This window comes from Pituophis catenifer, unplaced genomic scaffold, assembly GCF_029215685.1.
Source record: "Pituophis catenifer annectens isolate HBS135680 unplaced genomic scaffold, rPitCat1.0.hap2 SCAF_8, whole genome shotgun sequence".
Taxonomy (NCBI): domain Eukaryota; kingdom Metazoa; phylum Chordata; class Lepidosauria; order Squamata; family Colubridae; genus Pituophis; species Pituophis catenifer.
Window position 1 is genome coordinate 24,129,439 of NW_027256888.1, and position 27,172 is coordinate 24,156,610.

At 39.8% G+C, this 27,172-nt stretch overlaps 1 protein-coding gene across 1 annotated transcript in view; it reads left to right on the forward strand.

Moving 5' to 3' along the window:
- The window catches only part of PROM1 (prominin 1), a 207,408-nt gene that overhangs the window by 91,646 nt on the left and 88,590 nt on the right, over positions 1 to 27,172 (forward strand). The window contains exons 7-9 of the mRNA XM_070948434.1: positions 6,876 to 6,965; positions 8,037 to 8,060; positions 12,138 to 12,355. Of these exons, the coding sequence (XP_070804535.1) occupies positions 6,876 to 6,965; positions 8,037 to 8,060; positions 12,138 to 12,355 (332 nt within the window). The remainder of the gene's footprint in view (positions 1 to 6,875; positions 6,966 to 8,036; positions 8,061 to 12,137; positions 12,356 to 27,172) is intronic.

Consider the following 27,172-nt stretch of genomic DNA (forward strand, 5'->3'; position numbering starts at 1 on the left):
AAACGCAACTTCAGCAAAAGGCAAAAGTTTGGTCCAATTATCCTGTTGAAAATTAATAAAACATCTTAAATATTATTCTAGCACTGAGTTCAATTTTTCAGAATTTCCATTAGTTGACGGGTGATGTGAGGAGCTCAACCCCTGGCCAGTACCAAGTAAGTCCAAAAATGCCCTCCAAAATTTGGAGGTGAATTGAACCCCTCTGTCGGAGATGATCCTTTGTGGAGCTCCATGAAGTCGATAAATGTGTATTAGTAATAATTTGGCTAAACTTTTAGCAGTTGGGATCTTTTGGCAAGGTATAAAATGTGCCTGTTTTGAAATCAGGTCTGTCACGAACCAAATAACAGTATTTCCCTCACTGTTTGGCAATTCTACAATGAAATCCATAGCAATCTCTCTCCATGGTGCTGAAGGCTCAGCTACTTTCTGCAATAGACCTGGGGTTTTCCTCACGTCTTTTTGCTGCTGCACAAATGGGGCAGCTAGCTACGTAGCTTTCTATGTTCTTTTTTAGTGATGGCCATCAAAATTGTCTTTTAATTAGGTGTAAAATTTTCACAAACCCAAAATGTCCAGCTAATCTGGAGTCATGGCATCTTACCATTAAGCATAGTCTTTGGCTGGCTAGAACATACAACTTCCCTCCCACCCAAGCCAAGTCTTCTTTCATCAGACAGCTGGATTTGTTGTTCAAAAACCATTCATTGGTGGCCAATGCTTGTTTAAAAGTTTGGGTGGTGTCATTGTCCGTCAATGTTTCTTGTATTGCCTGGGATCTGGTGATTACTTTAGTGGCTAGTTGATTGTTTTGTACTATGGGTTTGATTACGTCTGACTTCGCACTAATGTATTGCGGTTTTCTGGATAGCGCATCTGTAAGAAAGTCCCCCCCCGGGAGGTATTTTAGAGTAAAATCAAACCATTTAAAGTACTGAGCCCATCGTACTTGTTTTGGGGAGAGTTTCCTTGGGGCCTTTAGGGCTTCTAAATTTTTATGATCAGTCCAGACTTCAAAAGGGGTCTTACTTCCTTCTAGGAAATTCCTCCAGGTTAACAGTGCCCAACGAACTGCATAAGCCTCTTTCTCCCAAATGGTCCAATTTGGGCCACTTGGGAGAATCTGCTCAGCAATTTGCTCCCAATTTGTTCAGTCTCATTCAACTTTTTGGATGTGTAAGCGCATCATTGTAGCTGGCCTTGCTCATTTTTCTGAAGCAGGACCGTTCTTATTGCCACATCACTGGCATCTACTTGTATGACAAATGGTTTCTCTGTGTCCGGGTGTTTTAGAATTGGTTCTGCCAAGAACAACCGTTTTAAGTTTTTCAAATGCCACCTGGCATTCCATAGTCCATTTCAAAGGCTGCTTCAATTTAGGGTTGCCCTTCCCCTTCATTTTTAAGAGCTTGGTAATGGGGAAGGCAATCTGAGCGAAAGCGAGGATAAACTGGCGGTAAAAGTTGGAAGGAAGCTTTGTAACTGTTTACACGTGTGTGGAGGTTCCCAATCAAGTACATCCTGCACTTTTTGAGGGTCCATTTCTATGCCCTGGTGTGAAATGCGGTACCCCAAATAGTCAATCTTCTCTTGGTGGAATTCACATTTAGAAAGTTTAGCATAAAGTTTGGCAGAGCGGAGTTTGTTTAAAACCGCCCTGACTAGTTTTACATGTTCTGCTTTGATCTCGGTATATATTAAAATGTTGTCCAAGTAGACCAGGATCCCCTTATACAAATGCTGATGTAGCACTTCATTTATTAACTGCATAAACACTGCAGGGGCTCCTTGTAACCCAAAGGGGAGCACCTTGAATTGGTAGCACCCGACGGGGGTGTTAAATGCCGTTTTCCACTTATCCCCCTCCTTAATTCTGACACAGTAGTAAGCCTCCCTTAATTCCAGTTTTGAAAAAAATTTCACTTTAGCGAGGTTTGCTAGCATATCTTTCATAAGGGGGCGGGGATACATGTTCTCCACACTGATCATATTCAAGTTTCTAAAATCAACACTGAGACGTTTTGAGGCATCTTTTTTTCTCTAAATAACACTGGAGCTGCAATTTTTGGTTGGGCTGGCTCGATGAAAGCCCTTGCTAGGTTTTTCTCAATAAATGTTCTCAGCTCTTCCAACTCCCTTGGTGACATGCTGTACATCTTGGGTTTAGGGAGTTTAGCGCCGGGTAAGATTTCTATCGCTGGTGGCGCAGTGGGGAGGGAGCTCTTCTGAGGCTTTTTCGCTAAAAACTTCAGCCAAATCCTTGTATTCTATGGGTATGCCCTCAGTTGGCATGGTGTGACCAGGCATGGCTGTTTCTCGGTTCTCTGCCCCCTCAGTTATGTGGATTCTCGGCAAAAGTCACGTGGATCTGAAATTTTTATGATGCCTTGTTTCCAATTGATTTTGGGGTTCCATTTTTTCAGCCATGCAAGGCCCAAAACTAACGACCATTCCATGCCAGGCTGCCACTATAAATGTAAGTATTTCCTCATGGTTTCTGATGCCTATATGTAGAGGCTTGGTGGCAGAAGAAGCTGGCTCTCCCCCTGCTATTGACCCATCTAGTTGGCAGAAAGCGATGGGGTTTTTCAGCTTTCTTACATTAATCCCCAACTTCCCTACTAGGGTTGGGCTGATCAAACAACAGGTGCATCCTGAATCCATTAGAGCGGAGATATTTATCTTCCTGTCCCGGTTTGGGATAAATAGTCTTAAGGGGAGGGTAAGCAGTTTAATTGGTTTGCTTACCAGTGGTTCGTCTTCTGGATCACTTTCAAATGAGTGTGATTCCTCCTGCTGAGATGTCAGGGTTTCCTCCCCAAAGGGGGGGGGATGGAAATTTTATGATCTCTCTGCTCCTCAGGGCAGTCTCCTTCCCATGCTGGCCAGGTTTTGCAGGTTTCCCCCCCGGTGGGTGGTTCCATGTGGGTGTTTGTGAATTACACTCTGCAGCTCGGTGCCCTTCTTTTCCACACTTGAAACAGGCTGTGGATTTTGGAGAAAATGCGGTTTGTGGATTGAGGGGCTCTTGCTTCCATTGGGTTGGGGATTTCTTCCGTGCTCGCCCCGCTCGGTACTGGTTTCTGGCCATATTGATCTCAGCTTTGGCGGTGATGTACACTCATGTAGGTGATTCGGTGCACCTCGGGCCACGCAGGCATTGTATAGATTATTATTCAGCCCATCCTTGAAACAACTCACCAAAATATCTTCTGGCCAGTTCACATGACACATGAGGTCCCGGAATTCTTCAGTATACTCTGCTACTGGCCGTCACCTCTGCCTCACCACCTTAATGCGGTTGTGTGCTTTGCGATGTGCTAGTGGGTCCTCAAACCATTGTCATCATGAAACGGTCGAAATCTCGCAGTTCTGGTGCATTGGCGTTATGCAGGGTCATCATCCATCTGGCAGCGGCACCCTCTAGGGCTAGGGTCACAACTCGCACTCAGGATCCTTCGGTTTGGAAATCACGCCCGTACTCTTGCACATAGGTGAGCATGTGTGCCACAAAGAATCCTAATTGCTTTGGATTCCCATCAAACTTCACCCCAAGGGAGGGAGTTTCTCTTTCCAGTTGTGGGACTTGGGGCTGGTTGGGGATGGGCGCCAGTGTGCGTGCTGCTGGGGGGGGAGGGTTTGCTGGGTCTTCTCCCACTGCTGTTGTGCCAGCGCTCGATAGGTGGGCTCCAGAAGGGGGGTGTCACCCCTGGCATCATCCACGACTGCTGCCCTTTCAGTGCTCTTTGGTTGTTGTCTTGGCTCCCCTCGGATGTTGAGATTTTCCAAAGTTTCCATCACCAAGCAGTAGAGACCCCTCCCTTAAGCCAGAATGCAGATTTTAGCCAATACACAAGTGTGAAGATGTTTTCTTTACCATCTGTCCTGAGAACCGGATAAGTATGTATTCACATCATTTCTCCTTTATTCTTTAAAGTGAAATAGCCCACATGGCTGTCATAACCATTCCTTAACATTAAGGGGATCTCAGGGCTCTTTGGCGCCAGGATATAGGTTGTAAATTATCTGTTGACACAGACAATGTTAGTAAATCGAATCCAAGTCTCCCCCTTCTCCGAATTGAATGGCAGTATCACTTTTAGAGATCTGACAATGTCATACTTGAATTCAACATAACGCAAACACAAGTAATAGAACATAATGATACTAGAGCCTTAGATTTTAAAAGAGTAGATTTTAACAAACTCAGAGAGAACTTGGGAAAGATCCCGTGGATGAAAATCCTAAAGGGGAAAACAACTCAAGAATCTTGGGAAACTCTGAAAAATATTATCATAAAGGGCCAGAGCAGCACAGTAACATTGAAAAAGAAAAACAAGAAATCCAAGATGAAATCAGCATGGCTGCATAAAGATCTGTCTGACAAATTGAAAGACAAAAAGGACAAGTACAAAAAATGGAAAGAGGGACACACAACTAAGGCACATAGCCAAATCTGCAAAGACAAAGTCAGGAAAGTAAAGGCTCAGAATGAACAAAGACTTGCAACAAAACTCAAAGATAATCCAAAAAAAGTTTCTTCCAGCAAGAAAGCAGGTTAGTGGGGTGGGGAAGGAATGGGGATTTTACAGTATCCTTCCCCTGCCACAGCCATCAAGCCACACCCACAGAACTGGAAGTAATTTTTTTTTAATCCCACCACTGCCCTGTACCACATCTTTCAAAAATCCTGGAACACCAGGAACTATCAGAGGACTGGAAAAGAGCTGATATGGTTCCCATCTTTAAAAAAGACCCAGGAAACTACAGACCAATCAGCCTTACATCAATACCAGAGAAGATACTGGAAAAGAGAATAAAAAGACAGATCTACCAACTTCTAGAAACGAGTAAAGTGATAACTAGCAGTCAGCATGGGTTTGTAAAAATCAGATCATGCCAAACCAATCTTATTACATTCTTCAACATAGTGACTAAATTAGTAGACCAGCGAAATACTGTGGACATAATAGATTTCAGCAAGGCATTTGACAAAGTAGACCACAACCTACTTCTTGGTAAACTAGAAAAAAGTGGGATAGATAGCATCACCACCAGATGGATTTGTAACTGGCTGACAAACAGTACTCAATGAGTAGTCCTTAATGGGTCTACGTCTACATGCAATGTAGCAGGGCCCCTTCACGAGCGGTTGCCAGTGGAGCCATGCTGCCTCGCCACCGCCTTTCGGCTGTTGAGCGCTGGCCTGCTGGTGCTGCAGGCACCAGGCTTACACCTATGTTGAGCCTGGCTCTCTTCCAGCCCTGGTGGGTGCTGCAGCTCTCTTGCCAGCTCTGTGAGGCAAGCGTGGGACTGCCCCTGCTCACCTTCAGCATCTGCTTCACCTGTGGCGGCTCTGCAGCCACCTCGCCTGCTGCCTGGTCCAGCCCACCACCAAGCCATGGCTGCTACCCAGCAGCCTCCACTACCACCCGCTGGAGCTACCCCATGCATAGCTGGCAAAAGAGCTGCAGTGCCTGCCAGGGTCCAAAGAGTGCCAGGCTCAGCGTAGCACCGAGTAGGCATGCAGTCCAGCACTTAGCAGCCCAAAGGCGATGGCAAGGCAGCACAGGCAGCACGGCTCCACTGGCAACCGCTTGTGAAGGGGCCCTGGCAGGCTGGCGGCGGTCCAGAGATTTTTGATCTGAAATAACTCATCCCATGCCAGGCAGGAGCTGCCCAGCAGGGCGACCAAGAGCAGCACTGCCAGGAGAGCAAAGAGCCCCCATGAGGCCATGGCAGCATGGGCAGCCGCTTGGCCACTTTAAGACTTGTGGATTTTAACTCCCAAAACTCCCAACAGCCCCCATCAACTCCTTCCCCTTTCTGGGTCGGGGATGCTCGCACTCACCGGGTCCATTGGAGTTGGAAGTTCAATCACATCGTGTGGGGGAACCTCCATCCCTGGCGGACGGTTGTCTGTGAAAGCTGAGATGGACAGCCAGAGGAGGGGTGGGGGGAAGAAGGGAAGGAGAAAACACGAATCTTTCTTGGCACAAAGTTTCACAGAAAGCAAAATTAAACCGTGATGATGGGATTTTCCTGTGAGTACGGTGTTAAAAGTTAACATTTCAAAAATGTTACCTACAGAGGTCTCCCGGTGCAACACTCTGTTGCAGCTTTGGAGCAAACCTCCACCTTCCCTGTGCAGGATTGCAAGACTGGAGGCTTTGGAGGGAGCATTTTTGGGATGTGTGTTTGTGCAGGGCTCCCCAAAGAAAGGATGATACCTGCAGGTGTTGCATTTAGCACCAGAATGACCTTTTTTGTGTGCCTTCAATTTAGTATTGACTCCTGGCAACTGCCTAGACTAGTATCTGAAGTTTTGTTGGCTAGGTTTCGGAAGAGATTTGCCATTGTCTTCTTCCTAGGGCTGAGAGAGAGAGTGACTGGCCAAGATCACCAAGCTAGTTTTGTGTCTAAACAGGACTAGAACCCATAGCCTCTTGGTTTCTAGCCTGATGCCTTAACCACTATATCAAACTGGCTTTTAGCTTAAACACGTGTAATGAGAAGGTTCAGTATTTGGGTGACATCGAAGAAAAGTTATCCATGTTGCAGGTTTAAAAAATAATCCTAAATAACTAGTGTTCTTAATAGTTAAGATTCCCGGACAAACTGCCTATTTATTATTTAACTCTACTTAAAATCAATGACCAGAGTTTGTGTGTGCTTTAATCAAAATAGAATTTGCGTGTCCTTTAATCAAACTAGAAGTTAATTTTGGTTATAATATAAGAAAAATAATCGCATGGGTAAGGATTGATAATTTACATGCTGTTTGGATTGTAGCTAACATGGGGTGTTTAAATGCAAAATTGCACACTCAGTTAATTGGCAGTTGATTTTCTTCCCATCATTTCTTTCTCCAACAGATGTTGGGACATTGCTTGGCAGTCGAGTCTGGGAACAGCTGGGAAAGGAGGTATACCCTGCTCTTGATGTTGCCCTTACCATGGCAGGAGGTAAAAGAATCACAGCATTTATCAATGTCAAGTTATGGTGATACTGTCGGTTGCAAAAGTTAGATACATGCAATCATCAGACTGCTGAAATGCCTCCTACAGTGTATCCCCAATACCCCAAATGCAATCAATCACATATGTTTTGCAAAAATAACTCTATAGTTTCCTTTGAAAGCTCTGAAGTGATGCAGAGATCCTCTGTCTTTCTCCATATGGTGTTGCCAACCTCTGTTGAAAGCTAGGAGCTTTGATATGATGCCAATATGTTTAGATTGATTGGGGACTGAACATTCACAATGCCATGAATAAGTACACAACCACAAATTGCATAGAATTTGCTGGACAATGGGGTGCTTGAGGATTCCCTTTGCCATGTATCCACCAACATTTTTTCTAGAGACAGTCCACAGCTACATGCCAGAATTTCGGCAACTCTGGTCCAATTGTATATTCCAATTGTATGGTCCAATTGAATGCCTAAATGAACAAAATGAACAAAAGCTGTCCAAACTCTGCATGGGAAGGTGTCCATATTTTTTGTCTCTGTTTGCTCATTTTGAATTGAGACAGCTGCATGTAATCAGTAAGCATGCATTAATATTTTCAGAAAGATGTGCTTAGCCCTGCCGTATGCAGAGGTGGTGTCATCTTCTATGCGCTTATGAATTCATTGAAAGTTAAGAGTTCAATCAGATGTGTCTAAACTTCTGCATCCTATTGGTATGAATGTGACAGTCATGGAGAAAAATAGTAGAATGAAAGGTAGATGGCAGGGGGAACTATGCAGGCAAGGGTTAAGCATTCCACTTCTATCTGCTGGTCTCCCCACACTTAGTCCCATCACCTCTCTGCTTTGCAGCTGTTGGGAGATTTAACTCCCTAGGCTTAGACTGCTTCTGTGCTTTCAGCTGTAGTTCCCATAAACCAAACCTAGTGCCAAACATCACAGTTGTAGAGCTTCGTTAGAAGGACTACCCTTCTTAATAGTAGAAACTTTATGTTATCCATCAAACCTGTTTGCATTTTTCAATCTTTGTCCTGCATTCTTTCTTTTATTTTTCGGTCTTGAAGTCAAAGTGGAAAGGGCCATTAAAGGTAAAATGATCTCATTTTACGCATTTTATGAAGTGCCTCCTCTAGTTTCCACCCTCTGTGCAGTTTGTCTTGTCATATTTCTCTTTTCTTCAGCAATTCATTGCTTTGCTCCTTGGGTTATAATCCAACAACATTGCTTGCCTATTAGTTCTGGCTGCTTTTTGTAACTTTTGTAACTTAACTTCCTGCAAACCTTCTTAAATCCTGCAGGGCTGCTCGGGAGCAAAAGGCTATGGATTGATGCTTATGGTGCTTGTTTGTACATGTTCCCAGCCCCTCCAGCTAGCAGATATGCAGAAGTGATGGAAAATGTGCACTAGTAGCAAGCACCTACCATTTGTTTATACTAGAGGGTTTGTTGGTGAAAGGGAATATTGTACAAATAACATTTGTAATTTGATTACTACTACAGGTGAAACTCGAAAAATTAGAATATCGTGCAAAAGTTCATTTATTTCAGTAATGCAACTTAAAAGGTGAAACTAATATATGAGATAGACTCATTACATGCAAAGCGAGATAGTTCAAGCCTTGATTTGTCATAATTTTGATGATTATGACATGATTATGATGATAGGAGCCTGGTGGCTCAGCAGAATAGGAGCCTGGTGGCTCAGCAGACTAAAAGCATTGTGATTAAGACCAGCTGTCTGCAATTACTGTAAGTTTGAATCTCATCAGGCTCAAGGTTGACTCAGCCTTCCATCCTTTCTAAGGTAGGTAAAATGAGGACTCAGTTTGTGGGGGCAATAAACTGACTTTGTATAAATATACAAAAGTATGAAGGCTATTGCTTAAAGCATTATAAGCCACCCTGAGTCTCCGGAGAAGGGCAGCATATAAACCAAATTAAAAAATAAATAAATTATGGCTTACAGCTCATGAAAACCCCAAATTCATAATCTCAGAAAATTAGAATATTGTGAAAAGGTTCAATATTCTAGGCTCAAAGTGTCCCACTCTAATCAGCTAAGTAAGCCATAACACCTGCAAAGGGTTCCTGAGCCTTTAAATGGTCTCTTAGTCTGGTTCAGTAGGAATCTCAATCATGGGAAAGACTGCTGACCTGACAGTTGTGTAGAAAACCATCATTGACACCCTCCATAAGGAGGGAAAGCCTCAAAAGGTAATTGCAAAAGAAGTTGGATGTTCCCAAAGTGCTGTATCAAAGCACATTAATAGAAAGTTATGTGGAAGGGAAAAGTGTGGAAGAAAAAGGTGCACAAGCAGCAGGGATGACTGCAGCCTGGAGAGGATTGTCAGGAAAAGGCCATTCAAAAGTGTTGGGGACTGTCACAAGGAGTGGACTGAGGCTGGAGTCAGTGCATCAAGAGCCACCACACACACAAGGATCCTGGACATGGGCTTCAAATGTCATATTCCTCTTGTCAAGCCGCTCCTGAACAACAAACAACATCAGAAGCGTCTTACCTGGGCTAAAGAAAAAAAGAACTGGTCTGTTGTTCAGTGGTCCAAAGTCCTCTTTTCTGATGAGAGGAACTTTTGCATCTCAATTGGAAACCAAGGACCCAGAGTCTGGAGGAAGAATGGAGAGGCACACACTGCAAGATGCTTGAAGTCCAGTGTGAAGTTTCCACAGTCTGTGTTGATTTAGGGAGACATGTCATCTGCTGGTGTTGGTCCACTGTGCTTCATTAAGTCCAGGGTCAACGCAGCCGTCTTCCAGGAGATTTTGGAGCACTTCATGCTTCCTTCCACAGATGAACTTTATGGGGATGCTGACTTCATTTTCCAGCAGGACTTGGCACCTGCCCACACTGCCAAAAGTACCAAAACGTGGTTCAATGACCATGGGATTACTGTGCTTGATTGGCCAGCAAACTCGCCTGACCTGAACCCCATAGAGAATCTATGGGGCATTGCCAAGAGAAAGATGAGAGACATGAGACCGAACAATGCAGAAGAGCTGAAGGCTGTGTTGAAGCATCCTGGTCTTCCATAACACCTCAGCAGTGCCACCGGCTGATAGCATCCATGCCACGCCGCATTGTGGCAGTAATTGATGCAAAAGGGGCCCAAACCAAGTACTGAGTACATATGCATGCTTATACTTTTCAGAGGTCCGATATTGTTCTATGTACAATCCTTGTTTTATTGATTTCATGTAATATTCTAATTTTCTGAGATTGTGAATTTGGGGTTTTCATGAGCTGTAAGCCATAATCATCAAAATTATGACAAATCAAGGCTTGAACTATCTTGCTTTGCATGTAATGAGTCTATCTCATGTATTAGTTTCACCTTTTAAGTTGCATTACTGAAATAAATGAACTTTTGCACGATATTCTAATTTTTCGAGTTTCACCTGTATTATTTCATTTATTTTTGACCCAATGTAGGGTGCATTGCATTTCAAATTTGGGTCATAAAAGAGTACTTTGGAATGTATGGGAACACAGACATCTGCATCTATCAAAGTGTTACCTTTTCCTGGGATTGCGTGGCTGTCCTTTGCATTGTCCTCTACAAAGATACAGCTTCTATAAAGAGTTGTAGGTAGATGCTATGTTTACAATCCCAAACCCCCCAAATAATTATTTTAGAATAAAACCTGAAGCATTGCACTGTTTTAGTTGATATAGCACTTCAAACTTTATAATAATTAATGTTAAAGATAGACAAAACAGTTTGAAATAGAAATGTTCCAACCGCAAAGGATGCTGTTCCAATTGCAGCACAGCTGCTACAAGATTGGAGTGATCTTCCAGGAAATGTTGCAGTCTTAGATCAGGGGGATCTGACATATCAGACATTGTCTGATCTTAAAATGGAACATTCCAGTTGCAAAGTGGCAGTCCATTTTGGGACTGGGCCACAGGGTTCTGTCCTAGGCCCAGTACTCTTCAATGTCTTCATAAATGACTTAGATGAGGGAATAAAAGGGGAATTTACCAAATTTGCGGATGATACTAAACTGGCAGGAATAGCCAACACCCTAGATGATAGGCTCAAGATCCAGATGGATCTTGACAGACTAGAACACTGGGCCCTATCTAACAAAATGAAATTCAATGTAGAGAAAAGTAAAGTCCTACACTTAGGCAAGAAAAACCAAAAGTACACATATAGACTGGGTGAAACCAGACTTAATAGCAGTAACTTTGAGAGGGATCTTGAAGTCTTAGTGGACAACCAATTAAATATGAGTCAGCAGTGTGCAGCGGCAGCCAAAAAAGCCAATGCAATCCTAAATTGCATTAACAGAGGGGTACAATCAAGATCAAGGGAGGCCTTAGTAAGACCACACCTAGATACTGTATCCAGTTTTGGTCACCACACTATAAAAACTCTAGAAAGAGTGCAGAGAAGAGCAACCAAGATGATTAGGGGACTGGAGGCTAAAACATGATGAATGGTTGCAGGAACTGGGCATGACTAATCTAGTGAAGAGAAGGACCAGGGAAGACATGATATCAGTGTTCCAATATTTGAGAGGCTGACACAGAGAGGAGGAAGTCAAGCTATTTTCCAAAGCACCTGAAGGCCAGACAAGGAATAATGGATGGAAACTGAACAAGGAGAGATTCAACCTGGAAATAAGGAGAAATTTTCTGACAATGAGAACAATCAACCAATGGAACAGCTTGCTTTCAGAAGTTGTGGAAGCTTCATCACTAGAGGCTTTCAAGAAGAGACAGGACTGCCATGTGTCAAAAATGGTGTAGGGTTCTGCTTGGGCAGGGGGGTTGGATTAGATAACCTACAAGGTCCCTTCCAACTCTGTTAATCTGTTAATTTCCAGGATGGTGGGTCCAACAAAAGCAGGAACTCTTTATTAATATGAACTTTGTTCAGTTAATATATCCATATGTCCAGAGAAATCAAAGGGAAATATCTATGTGCCCTGGCAATAAAGGATATTCTAAAATGCTTTAGCCAAGCAAACTAAACTTCGATGGTATCAAACCTCTTAATACTAGTTTATGGTTAATTTTTACTCCTTCGGAGATGCTGTTTAACTATGAACAAGTGTTTGTGTTTGTGTATTTGTGCCACTTAGTAAAACTAAAACACATTATGCAGATTGTAATGAAATTGATCTTTTTACCACTGTAGCTATTAGAGAGACAAAAGAGGCACTGGAGAATGTGAGTGGGTGTCTGGAAATGCTACAGGAGGGCACTGAGAAGCTGCACACCAGTCTGATGGATGTGATGGAAGACTTGATAGATACACTAAATGATTCAGCTTGCATGGCTACCCAGGTTGCTTCAACTTGCAATCTTATCAGAAATTCTTTGAATCAGCTGACCATTAATGCTAATTACAGCAAGGTAAGCTATACTCCCCATGCTTCTCTAAAAAGATTGGCTTCTTCCTCTTCAGAAGAAAGATAGGACTTACTTACTGGCTGAAAGTTGAGAAGATAGAAAACTTGTACACTGGGCAAACAGTGTAGATTTCCTTGCTGTGCCAAATATTTATGAGATATCTTAAACCAAGTGAACTGCCTTCATTCCCATACTCCTTCGCTTCCCTTCATGTTGCAGAAAAATAAGGACTTTTAGAGCATCTCACCATGTAGAGATGGTCTATACTTGTAAAGGAAGGTTTACTTTCAGGAAAACATGTCTGTCCTTAAAAAACATTTTATTTGAAGGTAGTCAAACTACTTTTAGGATTAATGGATAAACAGTTAGAAAAAAGCCATGGAAGATTATTTCAATATATGATTTCTGCAGCAAGATTATTATATGCAGAGAGATTGAGAGATTCAGTACTACCCATTATGGAGGAATGGTTGGTGAAGTTGACAGATTCTGCTCAATGGATAAATTGACTTCTTTGATTATAAAAAAGAATATTTACATTTATTGGTGGTTGGGAGTCTTCTACAGACTTGTATAAAAATGAAAAAAAAAGAACTTGTGATGTATGTTTTGGTTAGGATAGATTATAGAAATAAGAGTAGAGGTTAAAACATACTGTATTTTTTGGAATATAAGACACACTTTCCCCCCCCTAAAAGAGGCTGAAAATTTGGGTGCATTTTATACTCCGAATGTAGCTTTTTTGAAGCTTTTTTTCAGCCCTAACGAGGCGCTGGTGAGTGAAGCGATCTTCCCCGCTGAGCCTGTTATTCTCATTGCTGCTCCCTCCGAAGATCAGCTGTGCTTTAGAAGCTTTTTTTCAGCCCTAACGAGGCGCACGGGCACTCAAAACCAGTGAACTAATATGCTGAAGCTGACCAGACTAAGGACGCTAGCCAGATGAATACCTGGTAGGCAGAATTTCCCCTCTATTTTCCTCCTGAAAAACTATGGTATTATACTCTGAAAAATACAGTATTTTTTTCTTTGAAATCTTTTTTTAAAACGTATTTTTATTAAACAGTTTTTTTAAAAAAAAACAATTTTTTTTTACAATTTTCTTCTTTTTAACAATTTTGCATCAGTAAACATTTCTTACATATCCATTTTTCTCCCTTACTTCAATTTGCCATTTATACATATAAGTTCTAATATTGATTTATATACATAAAGATAACAGTGTACTTAATATTGATCATACATTCTGTGTCTGTTCATTTCCACTCGTATGTTACTGCATTTCAACTCCTATATCTTCCTCATTTACCCTTTCCTTGCCTTTTATCCCTCTCCTCTAACTATTCATACCATTTCTCCCATACCATATATTCTATTTTCTCCTTTTCTTGTATTTCTTTTGTAAGTTTGCCCATCTCTGCACACTCCAAAACTTTTCTAATCAAGAGATTTTCTATCTCTTCTAACTGTATTCTAATTTTACTCCAATATTGTTTTGCTTTGGGGCACATCCACCACATGTGGTAGTATGTTCCCTGATGTTGTTTACATTTCCAGCATGTTGATGGGGTATTGGGGAACATTTTGGCCAGTCTCGCCGGTGGAAGATGCCACCTATAAAACATTTTATACATATTTTCTTTATAGGATACAGACATTGTCAGTTTATAATTTTTATTCCACAATTTCTCCCATTTATCCAATTCAGTGTTATATCTGAAATTTTTAGTCCAAGTTATCATGTTTTCTTTGACTACCTCCTCCTCCATTTTGTATCTTAATAAGTAATTATAATTTTTTTTATCAATTTGTCCTCTGTGCCTTGAAGAATTTTATCTAATTCATGTGTTTCTATTTGAAATCCATATTGTTCCAAAACTGTCCTATATCTGGATTGTATCTGCCTATATGGCCACCAATCAATGTCTGTACCCTGTTCTTTTAATTCTTGTCTTGTTTTCAGTTCCCCTTGACCGTTTAGTAAATCTTTATATCTTTTAATTTTGTCAATATCCAATACATTTGGGTAGATTAATGCCTCCATTGTTGATAACCATTCTGGAATTTTAGTGTAGTGATTCTTTTTTATTCCTTGCCATATTTGCAATAGTGCATCTCTAATTAAATGTCTCTGGAAGTAGCTGTGCTGTCTATTTTTCCCATCCCATAAGAAGGCATGCCACCCTATCTGTAAGTCGTGCCCCTCTAGTGTTAAGATTCTTTTATTCCTTAATTCAATCCAATCTTTAATTCAGACAAATGTTGTTGCCTGATAGTATATTTCCCAATCTGGGAGTCTGAAGCCTCCTCTTTCTCTACTGTCCTGCAATGATTTAATTTTAATTCTTGATTTTTTCCCTTGCCAGATATAATTCGCTATTAATTTGTTTAAATTTTCGTCGGGCCCTGAAAACCTGTTTATTTCAACTAGCTGGGCTGGCTTGAGTTAAATTTTAAATTGATTTTAAATTGGGTTGTTTTAATTTACGGCCAAAATATTTAATTATTTTAAACTGTTTTTAAATTTTATATGTTCTGTTTTTTACTTTGGCTGTTCACCGCCCTGAGTCCTATTTGGAGAAGGGCGGTATAGAAATGGAAACAAATAAAATCTTTAAAGAAGTTTTTTCCTAATTTTATGGGTGCTACTTGGAATAAAAACAGTATTCGTGGTAAAATGTTCATTTTGATAGATGCTATTTTTCGTATAAGAGGTAATTGTAATTTTTTCCAAGTTTCCAAATCTTTCTTTATCTGTGATAGTAATTTGTTGTAGTTATCCTCTTTAATTTAGCTGCTAGCCAAATTCCTAAATATTCTACTTTTTTGGTCATTTGGATGCCCATTTTGTCTTCCAGTTCATTTTCCTGTTTTTTAGTGAGATTTTTCGTTATTGCCTTTGTTTTGAATTTATTAGTTTTAAGTCCCGCGACTTTTCTGTATTCTTCTATTTGTTGTATTAATTTGGGTCCTGTCTGTATCAGTTGCTCTAAAATAAATACTAGATCATCTGCAAAAGCTTGAACTTTATACTCTTTTTTTATTTTCAAGCCTTTTATCTCTTTTTCGCCTCTAATTTTAATTAACAATACTTCTAATGTTAGTATAAATAATAAGGAAGATAGCGGACACCCTTGTCTCACTCCCTTTGCTATAATAAATTTTTCAGTAATATCTCCATTTATTATTATTTTTGCCGTTTGTATTGAATATATTTTTTCTACCATCTTTATGAATTTCTCTCCAAATTTCATGTTTTCTAATTGCAATAAAAAACATCTCCAATTTAAATTGTCAAAGGCTTTTTGGGCATCCAGAAATATTAATGCTGGAGGGGGGCTTTTGCACAGGTTCGCCTGATGTGCCAGTTGCGTCCTTTCCTAGACAGGGATGCCCTCTGTACAATCACCCATGCTCTCGTCATCTCTCATTTGGATTACTGCAATGCCCTCTACATGGGGCTGCCCTTGTGGTGCACCCGGAGGCTCCAACTGGTCCAGAATGCGGCCGCGCAGGTTGTTACGGGGGCATCCTGTTACTCCCGTATTACACCTCTTCTGCGCGAACTGCACTGGTTACCAGCGGTCCTTCGGATCCGCTTCAAGGTGCTGGTACTTACCTATAAAGCCCTTCATGGCATGGGCCCTGGGTACTTGCAGGATCACCTTCTGCCTGCCTCCAACCGCCCAGTGAGCTCACATAGGATTGCCCTCCTTCAGGTGCCATCGGCCAGACAGTGTCGGCTGATGGTGCCCAGGATGAGGGCGTTCTTTGTGGGCGCACCGACCCTCTGGAATGGTTTACCCACTGGGCTCCGGATGGCCCCCGACCTCCGCTCTTTCCACGCTGACCTGAAGACATGGCTTTTCCAACAAATTTGCTGATCTGATAGGAGTTTTAACTAATCTTTTGGGAATTTTAATTGAGTATTTTAGTCATAATTTTACTGTTTTATTGTTTTATCTTTGTGAGCCGCCCCGAGTCCTTTGGGAGAAGGGCGGCATATAAGTATAAATAAACTAAACTAAACTAAACTAAACTAAACTAATGCAGCTTGTTTGTCTGAATGTGCTTTGTAAAATTCTAATATATCTATTATAGTTCTCATATTGTTTTTTATTTGCCTTTTTGGTAAAAATCCATTCTGGTCAGGGTGGATATACTCATTTATCACTTTTTTGAATCTTTCTGAAATTATTGATGTGAATATTTTATAATCTGCATTTAATAGTGAGATACGTCTGTAATTTTTAATTTGTTGTTGATCTGAGTCTTCTTTTGGGATGAGGGTGATGAGGGCTTCTATCCAAGAATTAGAGTTAGGGCTTGGTGGTTTCTTGCAGATGTTTTATTACCAAACTAGATAACATCATCACTGCTAGGAGTTAGGAAACCCTACTGACACATCCTGAATTGTAAATGTTGCTGACAAATTGGATATAATCATTGTTTATTGTGACCTTCATCTTACCTGGGGGCCCTCACTTTATGTACTTCAAGCAAAAGAGAAAAAACAAATACTTACATGGATGGAGGAGAACTACATGGGGGTATTATACTGATCTTGGAAGTTATAATGAAGTTGAATCTAACTCAGTTCTGAGATTCTGATAAAAATGTAGAAGCTGCTGTAGTAGATACACTTTTCTTGTGTTATATTTCCCATTCTGTTGGAAAAAGGAGATACCTTTTCCATTTATCTAAAATAAACTATTTTTCTTTATTTTCTCTCTTTCCAAGTGATTTATCTTTAAACTGGCAGGGTCATCTTAAATGGTTGAGAATGTAATAATGGAGGCAGGTTTTGTTTTTATCTAATCAAATCAATTTAATCTTCCTTTGATGGGGGAATTGGATTGAATTCATCTTCCTTTCATGTAAATGTGTCCACTTCCCAACAAAGAGAATTGATAGAATAGATATATTTTCTTTTCTTTTTTTTAATTTTAAAAATATAAACTTTATTAAAACACATATAAAACACATATAAAAACATTTACACAACAAATAACGTATAAGTAAGTTAAACTTTTGAAGCATTTGTTTCGTATTAGTTTTCCAATTAATACAGTTATAGTTATTCCCCTTAATCTTATTTTAATAATTTTCTTTTCCATTTCCCCCCTCATTTTCATCCCCTAAGAATTCCACCCTTGTTAATATATACAGTACATAATGAAATTATATCTTTCTCTTTAAATTTCTCTCTATAAATTTATCCGCACATGTGGAGTTAGTTGTATATATATTTACATTTCTATTCTATCTTTCTTCTAATTGTATTTCTTCAATAGTGACATTATACCATTGGTACCATTTATCCCATATTTTATAGTACTCTGTCTCTTCTTTTTCCTTTAGCTCTTTTGTTAACCTATCCATTTCAGCGCATTGAATAATTTTATCCATTACTTCTTCTTTTGTTGGGATCTTTTCTTGTTTCCAATTTTTGGCATAGTGTCAGGTATGCTTCCTTCAGTATCCAGGAAAGAAAAACCCAAACTCAAGCATTTTGAAGAATTTGGTACTTTTACTGAATATGAAATGATTAGCAACCCAGGTAAAGCTGGAAGTGAGCAAAACACGCGAAATGCATCTACTAAGCATCTCCCCCCCCCCTTGTCCATATATCATCAGCCAATCCAAAGGTCTTCCAAAGGTCAGGTGGCATCACGTCTGGCAGCGTCATTCATCAGGAATGTAGGGCAGTTGGTCAGCCGTCCCCTTTGAAGAATCACTTTCGTTTCTCATGAAGACACATCCTACAAGGAAAAAAACAAATCTTGCATCTCCCCACCCTTCGTCCTATAACTAATCCCTCCCCCGTTTCTTATGGCAGCTGAAGCAGGCAAAAGCTGAGGCTGACACATAGGTTATCCGCGCTGCAGTTAGAATATGTATCAACAAATATTTAATATCTTTAGGATATGTTTTTGTAAATATTCCCAGCAACAAGGTTTCTGGCTTCTTATCTATTTGGAGATTAGTAATTTGTTCCAGCCATTTCTTGATATTGGACCAAAATTTCTTTGCCGCCGGGCACGTCCACCATAGATGATAAAAAGTACCTTGTGAGTTTTTACATTTCCAACATAATGGACTGTTTTTCGGATGAATTTTAGCCAATCTTGTGGGCGACATATGCCACCTGTAAAACATCTTCAGCTGATTTTCCTTGTATGCCACCGCTAATGTTACTTTCCTATTCAATTGCCAAAGCTCTTCCCATTTCTCCAAGTCTATTGCATATGTAAAATTTTGCATCCATTTAATCATTGTATTCTTAACTGTTTCCTCCTCCATCTTATACCTGAACAAGAATTTATAGATTTTACTAATCAATTTCTCTTCTGAGTCTAATATAATTTTGTCTAATTCTTGTTTTTCTTTGTAGATTTCATATGTTTTCATATATTCCTTATGTTTGGATTGAATCTGTGAGAAGGACCACCAATCAATTTCTCTATTTAGGTCTGCTTCCAATTGTTGTTTAGTTTTCAATTTCCCTTGGTAGTCAATTAAATCTTTGTATCTAATTATAATTTTAGGTTCTGTTAGATTTGGGTGTCTTATCGCTTCTGATGGTGAGAGCCAGATCGGTATTTTTGTGTACTGTTGCTTTTTAATTTTGAACCAAATTAATAATAATGGATTCATAATTGTATGTCTCTTAAAATAGATATGGGTTTTATATTTTTCATCCCATAGAAAGGAGTGCCAACCCACTTGTAGGTCATGCCCTTCAATTTTTAGTATTCTGCTGTTTTCCAGCTCCATCCAGTCTTTGACCCATACTAGCGCCGCTGCATGATAATAGAGTTTCCAATCTGGGAGTGCTGTTCCTCCCCTCTCCTTCATGTCCTGAAGTAGTTTAAGTTTTATTTGTGGGCGCGACTTCCGGCGCAGCGCTCAGGGCGGAAGATCGGCGCAGCGCAAGCTCTGCTGTGCCGAATGATTTTCTGGTATCTCCGTGGCTTTTTTTCACCGCTCTCAGCCCCAGAGAGGTTGGGGGAGCAGAGGGGCTTTCTTCGGAGGTGAGGAGAGGGAGTGCGACCCCCCGCCGTAACGAAGTGCGAGCTCTGAGGACCTGGAGAACAGGAAGAGGGTCATGGAATAGCGGCCCCGAAGCCAATGACGCTGCGGTTTTGACCGGCACGGGGAGACAGGACAAAACAAAAAGGGACAAGAAGAAGGAAATTGAACCTAAAACTGCAGGGACTGTGCAGCGACCTGAGAGAACAGCAGCAGCCCAGATTAGAAGTGGAGGAAGCTTTTACTTACCAAGTTTCTGGCGATCTCGCTGCTGTGGAACTGGAGGGAAACGGAAGTACGACTTAACTGGATTACAGGACTGTGATTATTGGAGTTAATGAGAGTTGCTATCTGTGATAATAACTAAAGCCCAGCGGACAAAATAATAATATACTGTGAATTATTAACTATACAAAGCAGGCGATGATTAGGGGGTAAATTTTCTCCTGATCCCCCTTCCTTCCCAGGAATTCAGTGTGACAGTGAGCCCTTTCCTGTTTATTTTAACCATTTTGACAAACTGAATTAAGACTGGAGACCAATATCCTAACTAATAACTAATAACTAATATTGCTAATATCTATTAATTGTATATAATAACTGTGGATTAATTGATTGAATATATAATTATATATTTAGATTTACTATTTAATATAAATTGGTATAATAATTTGTATATACATATATATAGAACTTAGCCGATTGTAGATAGATAAGATAAATTTGAATTGATTTATGGTTATAAACATATAGAATTGAGAGCGAATATTAGTAGGAGTGAAGCAAGGGAAAAAGTGGAATTGAGTGTGCAAACTTAAGCAGAGTACATAACATTAGTGTATGATAATTTGGAAAAGTTTCCTCTGCCTAACCAATATGTCTACCACAGTAACCTCCAAAAAAATGATGAAAAAACATATAGACTCTACAGTGGTGTCTTCGCCGATAACAACACCCCCAGGGCTAAGGAAGTCATCCGAAAACATACCAACGACAGAGAAACCAATTACAATGCAAGGAATGCAGGCAATGTTCCAAAACATTCAAGAACTTAATGGAGAAAAATCAAGAAGCTACGTCTAAAAATTTTGATGACCTGAAAACCGAGATGTGTGAATTAAGGGGAGAGATGAAACAAATTAAAGAGACACTGGGAGAGATGAGAACAACCCTTTCTAAACATGAGGAGAGATTGATAGAGGTTGAAAAAACCACGGAAAGAGTTGAAACTCAGATAGATAAATGTGAAAGAAGATGTGCTCAAGCGGTTGGGGAACTCAAGGATGAGGTAGTATTCTTAGAGATGGAGAAGTCTGCTTTCTTTTTACATCTACAAAATGTGGTGGAAGACAGAGAGGAACAGCTGGAGGAAATTGTGGGAGAAGTGATCGCAGAAGTAGTGGGGAAAAGGAAGGAAGAGGTCTACGGTGAGCGTCTACACCAACTACGCGAGAGGTCATAATTTGCCCAGGGAAATTCACGTAAGACTCACCAAAAAGGCGCTTAGAGATGAAACCCTTCATAAGGCTAGGGATCAGAACGTTACATACAAAGGGCATCAGATTACAATTCTAAAACAGATCCCTAGAAGGGTGCAAGATTAGAGACAGAGCTATCAATTCATAACCTCGCAATTAAGGAAACACAATGCACCATATCGATGGTTATTACCTGAAGGGCTGTTGGTGACTTGGCAAGATCGGAAGATAAAAATCGAGAATATACAGGATGCACAGGAATTTTGCGAAAACTTCTTTGGACCTACTGAAAGTGAAAGAAACAAAGAAACAGTAAAAGAGAATCAGACCAGAAGGAGGAGTGGAGAAATGGGAGAGGAACACAAGCATATCATGGAAAGGGGAAGCGAGATGGGAGGAGGGGGGAGGAAGGAGAATTAGAAGAATACGGGATTGAGACTCGCTTGGCAGCTAAAACTAAAGGGATTAATAGATAGAAATGGATCAAGGAGTGAGACTTTTGACAGTAAATGTCAATGGCCTCAATGCTCCAACAAAGAGAAGACATATATTAACCAAAATTGTCAATGCCAACGTGGATATAATTTGTATGCACATTAAACTATCACAAACTAAATTATTGAAATGCCCTAAAGCAGGGAAATTGTTTGTAGCGGCTTCAGAGGAGAGAAAGAGAGGTGTAGCAATGTATGTAAAGGAATATCTCTCACCGAAACAACTATTCGCAGACGAAGAGGGAAGAATATTAATATTAGAGGTGGAATTACTACAGAATAAAGTCTTATTGATAGGAATTTATGCCCCGAATACTAAACATAAATCATTCCTCCGAAAAATACTAAGAGAAATCCGAGACCTGGAATACAAGCAGGTATGTCTTCTGGGCGATTTTAATGCAGTTGTTAATAGGACATAGGATTATAAAACAGGGGAAAACCAAAAAAAAAAAAAAAAGAAATGGAGGACAAGACAAGAAGATCTTACCAGCCATTTGTAACGAAATGAGAGATGAATTAGGATTGAAAGATACTTGGCGCGAGCACAATCCGATAAATGAACAATTCACTTATTATTCTCCCAGGCACAAATCGTGGTCCAGGTTGGACATGATTTGGATGACACAAGAACTTAATTCCCAGGTGGCAGAGATTAGAATTATGCCGAATGATTGGGCGGATCATAACCCAGTACTAGCGGTATTAAAAAAAGAAGGGGAAAAAAGAAAGAGATGGATGATGAGATCTGAGATTCTAAAAGAAATCGAATTTACACAAAAGCTCAAGATAGAAATACCCCCCTTTTTTTTTCAAGAAAACAAAACACCAGGAATGCCACTTCAAATAATTTGGGATACTGCCAAAGCTTTTATAAGAGGTCTAATTATCAAACATGTGGCTTTTAAACACAAAAAAGAAGAACAAGAAAAGGGCGAATTAATAAGTAAATTAACAAAAGCGGAGAAACAATTACAAGATAACCCACTTTCTTTAGGAGCAAAAGAACAGATAATATTACTAAGACATCAGCTTAATCTTTTGGAGCTGGATAAATTGAAAGATAAGATAAAGGCAGCAAAACAAAAACACTTCGAATCAGCTAATAAATTAGGAAGATGGCTCTCATTTAGATTAAAAAAAGAAAAACAGACTAGACAAATTGACCAATTAGAAGATAGGGAAGGGAATTTAATAAGAGACAAAAAAGGGAAAGAAAAAATTGCAGTGGATTTTTATAAGGAATTATATAAAAGAGAGGAGATTTCAACAGGTGCGATAAAAAATTATATAGAGAATTCGGACTTACCCAAGATACCTAACTTAACGAAATAAATACTAGAAGAGGAAATTACTTTAGCGGAGATTGAAAAAGCAGTAAAGAAACAGGGAAATTTGAAAACGTCTGGTACAGATGGGCTTCCGGCGGAGCTATATAAAACAATGTTTAAGGTTATGGGAGAGCACATGAAAGACCTATTTAATGAAGTCCTGGAGAAAGCAGAAATCCCCCACTCATGGAGGGAGGCCAATATCAGTTTAATCCCTAAAGAGGATCCCCCCTCTACAGATATTAAAAATTATAGACCAATATCTCTTCTGAATTCAGATTACAAAATTTTTACCACAATTCTAGCAAATAGATTAAAAGGCTTTTTGAATGAATTTATACATAGTGACCAAAATGGATTTTTACCATCACGACAATTAAGAGACAATATGAGAGTCATGCTAAACGTATTGGAGTATTACGAAGAACACCCAGGAAAACAGGTCGCACTAGTTTTTATAGATGCCCAGAAGGCATTTGACAGAGTCAACTGGGAGTTTATATTATTACAACTAGATCACATGGGCTTTGGACAAAGATTTATAAACGCAATCAAAGCTATTTATTCCAAACAAACGGCCAGACTACTGATAAATGGGGATCTGACAGAGGAATTCTCTATTGGTAAAGGCACAAGACAGGGCTGTCCTCTATCCCCTTTACTTTTTATTTTATCATTAGAAACATTATTGCGTAAAATAAGGAACGAGGAAAGAATAAAAGGACTTAGAATTGGACAACAGGTATATAAAATACAGGCCTTTGCAGATGATATGGTTTTCATCTTGGAAGAACCCATTGAATCTTGTTTATATTTATTAGAGAAAATTGAGGAATTTGGGGCGGTAGCAGGTTTATTAATCAACAAAAAGAAAACAAATATATTAACTAAGAACATTTTAGAAGAAGTTAAGAAAGGCCTACAGGAAAGGACAGGATTAAAAATAGTTAACAAAGTTAAATACTTGGGAATTTGGTTAACCGGCAGATGTTCGAGGATACAGGAGGAAAACTATAACAAATTATTAATTCAAACAAGGAAAGATTTAGACAAATGGGGTAAGATACAACTTTCTTTCCTAGGACGAGTAACAACAGTAAAATCCTATGTCTTACCGAAGTTTAATTTCTTGTTTCAAACCGCCCCAGCAAATTTACCAAAAAATTTTTTCATGGAACTAAACCAAATAACCAAATTTATCTGGCAGGGGAAGAAGCCACAGATTAAAAAAAAGATGATGCAAGAGATAAAAGAAAGAGGAGGCTTAGGTTTACCATGCTGGGAGATCTATTACTCAGCTGCTTTATTAGCTTGGGTAAAGGAATGGATTACTTTAGGTAATAGCCGTCTTCTTAAAATAGAAGGTTTTGACCTACAGCAGGGTTGGCATATGGCACTGTGGCGGGATAATACCCCACAAAGCAAATGGTTCACTCGACATTACATAAGGAATATCCTAATCCGAAATTGGGAAAAAGTTAGTAAAAAATATTATACTAAAACACCGTGCTGGATAGCACCCCTAGAAGCATTGACATACCCCAAACTCTATAACCCTGCGAAAAAATTAATATATAAGGATTTGCTGAATATACAAGGAAAACTAAAAACTAAACAGGAATTAAATTCCCAAGGGTTGCAAGTGGATTGGTGGCCCTATCTACAGATCCAATCTAAATATAAAAAAGATAGAGATAGGAAAGGTATCTATGGTGAGTTACAAGAACTAGATAAAATCTTGATGGGCCAAGAAAAAGGCATGATCTCGAAAACTTACAAATTGCTGATGAGAATAGAGATAGGTGAGGAGGTAATTAAGGATACAATGATTGCCTGGGGGGAAAATTTTGGGTATTCAATTTATTTATTTATTTATTTATTTTTCAAACTTCTATACCGCCCTTCTCCTTTTGGACTCAGGACGGTGAACAGCCAAGATAAAAAACATTTATACACAAAAGTTAAAAATAGATTTAAAATAATTAAATAAATTTGGCCCATAATTTAAAACTTTTCAATTAAAATCCATATCAAATTTTAAAACCAGCCGTAAAATTAGGACAGCCCGGCTAACTGAAAAAAATAGGTTTTTAGGGCCCGACGAAAAGTCCGGAGGTCGGAGATCACTCGTATCTCTGGGGGTAGATTGTTCCAGAGGGTAGGTGCCACCACAGAGAAGGCTCTCCCCCTGGGGGTTGCCGGCCAACATTGTCTGGCCGACGGCACCCTGAGGAGGCCCTCTGTGGGAGCGAACTGGCCGGTGGGAGGCAATTGGTGGCAGAAGGCGGTCCCGTAAGTACCCCGGCCCTAAGCCATGGAGCGCTTTAAAGGTGATCACCAACACCTTGAAGCGCACCCGGAAGTCCACCGGAAGCCAATACAGCTCGCGCAGGAGAGGAGTCACATGGGAGCGCCCCGTTGCTCCCATAATCCCCCGCGCAGCCACATTCTGCACCATTTGGAGCCTCCGGGTGTACCCCAAGGGGAGCCCCATGTAGAGAGCGTTACAATAGTCCAGACGAGAAGTGACGAGTGCTTGGGTGACCGTGCGTAGGGAGTCCCGATCCAGAAAGGGGTGCAACTGGCGTATCAGGCGAACCTGATAAGAAGCCCCCCTGGCCACGGCCGTCATATGCTCTTCTAAAGACAGCTGTGCGTCCAGGAGGACACCCAAGTTGCAGGCCCTTTCCATAGGGGCCAATGATTCGCCCCCAATAACCAGCGATGGCATCAGAAAATTTAGAAAAATGGCAAGAGATTTGGTGGGGGAATATGAAGTTAGTAGTGTCTATGGCTTACAAAGAAAACATCTACAAGATGATATATAGGTGGCATCTTCCCCCGATAGACTAGCTAAAATGTTTACGGGACAGTCTACTGAATGCTGGAAATGTGGGTTTGAGCATGGCACCTATTATCAGTGGTGGACGTGCCTGAAAGCAGTAAAATTTTGGGGGACAATAAAAAAATGGCTCAATGAGATCCTAAACCAAAAGACTGAATGGCGACCAGAGACATGCCTACTCGGCTCCAAACTGGAAAATATTAAAAGAGATTCATGGTATCTTGCATTACACATTATCACAGCAGCGAGATTGGCGTATGCTCAACTTTGGAAAAATCAAAATATCCCATCAGAGGAGGCAATTATAAAGAAGGTTTTGGAATGTGCGGAAGCAGATAAATTGACTAAAAAATTAAAGGATAGAGACCAAACACAAACATGTTTATCTTGGGAAAAATTCTATACGTGGTTAGAGAAGAGGAAATTATAACCCAAACTAGATGAGAAATTGTATATATTGAGAAATTTATACTATACAAGGAAAGTGAGGTCGGATAGACCTGATTGATCTGTAAAGGTATACAAATTGTTCTGTCTTCTCTGGAATATAATATAGATACATAGTACCGAATACTAGGTTATTAAGGTACTACATATAGGTATGCCTCTTTTTTTGTTGTTGTTGTTGTGTTGTCTTGTATGTTATTTATATGATGTGTTGTCTGTTTTTTAATGGAAAATGTAAGTAAAGATTATTTTAAAAAAAAAGTTTTATTCGTGGGCGTTTCCCCTGCCAAATGAATTTGGAAGTCATCTTATTTAAAATTTCGAAAAAGTTTTTCTCTAATTTTATTGGGACAACCTGAAACAGATACAGCAGCTTTGGTAAGACATTCATTTTAATAGTGGAGATTCTTCCCAATAATGACATTTGTAGGTTTTTCCAATTATCCAAATCTTTTTTAATCTGTGTTATTAATTTGCCATAGTTATTTTCTTTTATTAACGAGGTTCTTGGTGACAGCCAGATCCCTAAATATTTTATTTTCTTCGTTGTTTGGATTTGTATACTGTTCTCCAATTCTGTCTCCTGAGTTTTCGTAAGATATTTAACTATTAATTTCGATTTATTTCTATTTATTTTTAGACTGGCTAACTCTCCAAATTCCTCTATTTTCTTAAACAATTTTGGCGCTACTTCCAATGGGTCTTCAGTTATAAATACAAGGTCATCAGCAAAAGCCTGAACCTTGTATTCCTCTCTTCTTATTTTTAACCCCTTAATTTCTTGATCTTCTCTGATTTTTTTTAGCAAAATCTCCAATGTTAAGATATACAATAGTGGAGAAAGTGGACAGCCCTGCCTAACCCCTTTTGTTATATCAAATTGATCTGTCATGTTGTCATTTAGTATTACTTTTGCTGTTTGCTTTGTGTATATTTTTCCTATAGTAGGTTTGATCCAAATTGCATAGTTTCTAATTGCCCTTTTAAAAATTTCCAATTTAAATTGTCGAATGCTTTTTGGGGATCGAGGAAAATCAGTGAAGCTTGTTTCTCCGGGTGTGCTTCATAGTACTCGAGTGCATTTATTATTACTCTCATATTATTCTTGATTTGGCGGCCCGGCAGAAATCTATTTTGGTCCCGGTGAATGTAATCATTTAATACTTTTTTTATTCTTTCCGCCATAATTATTGCAA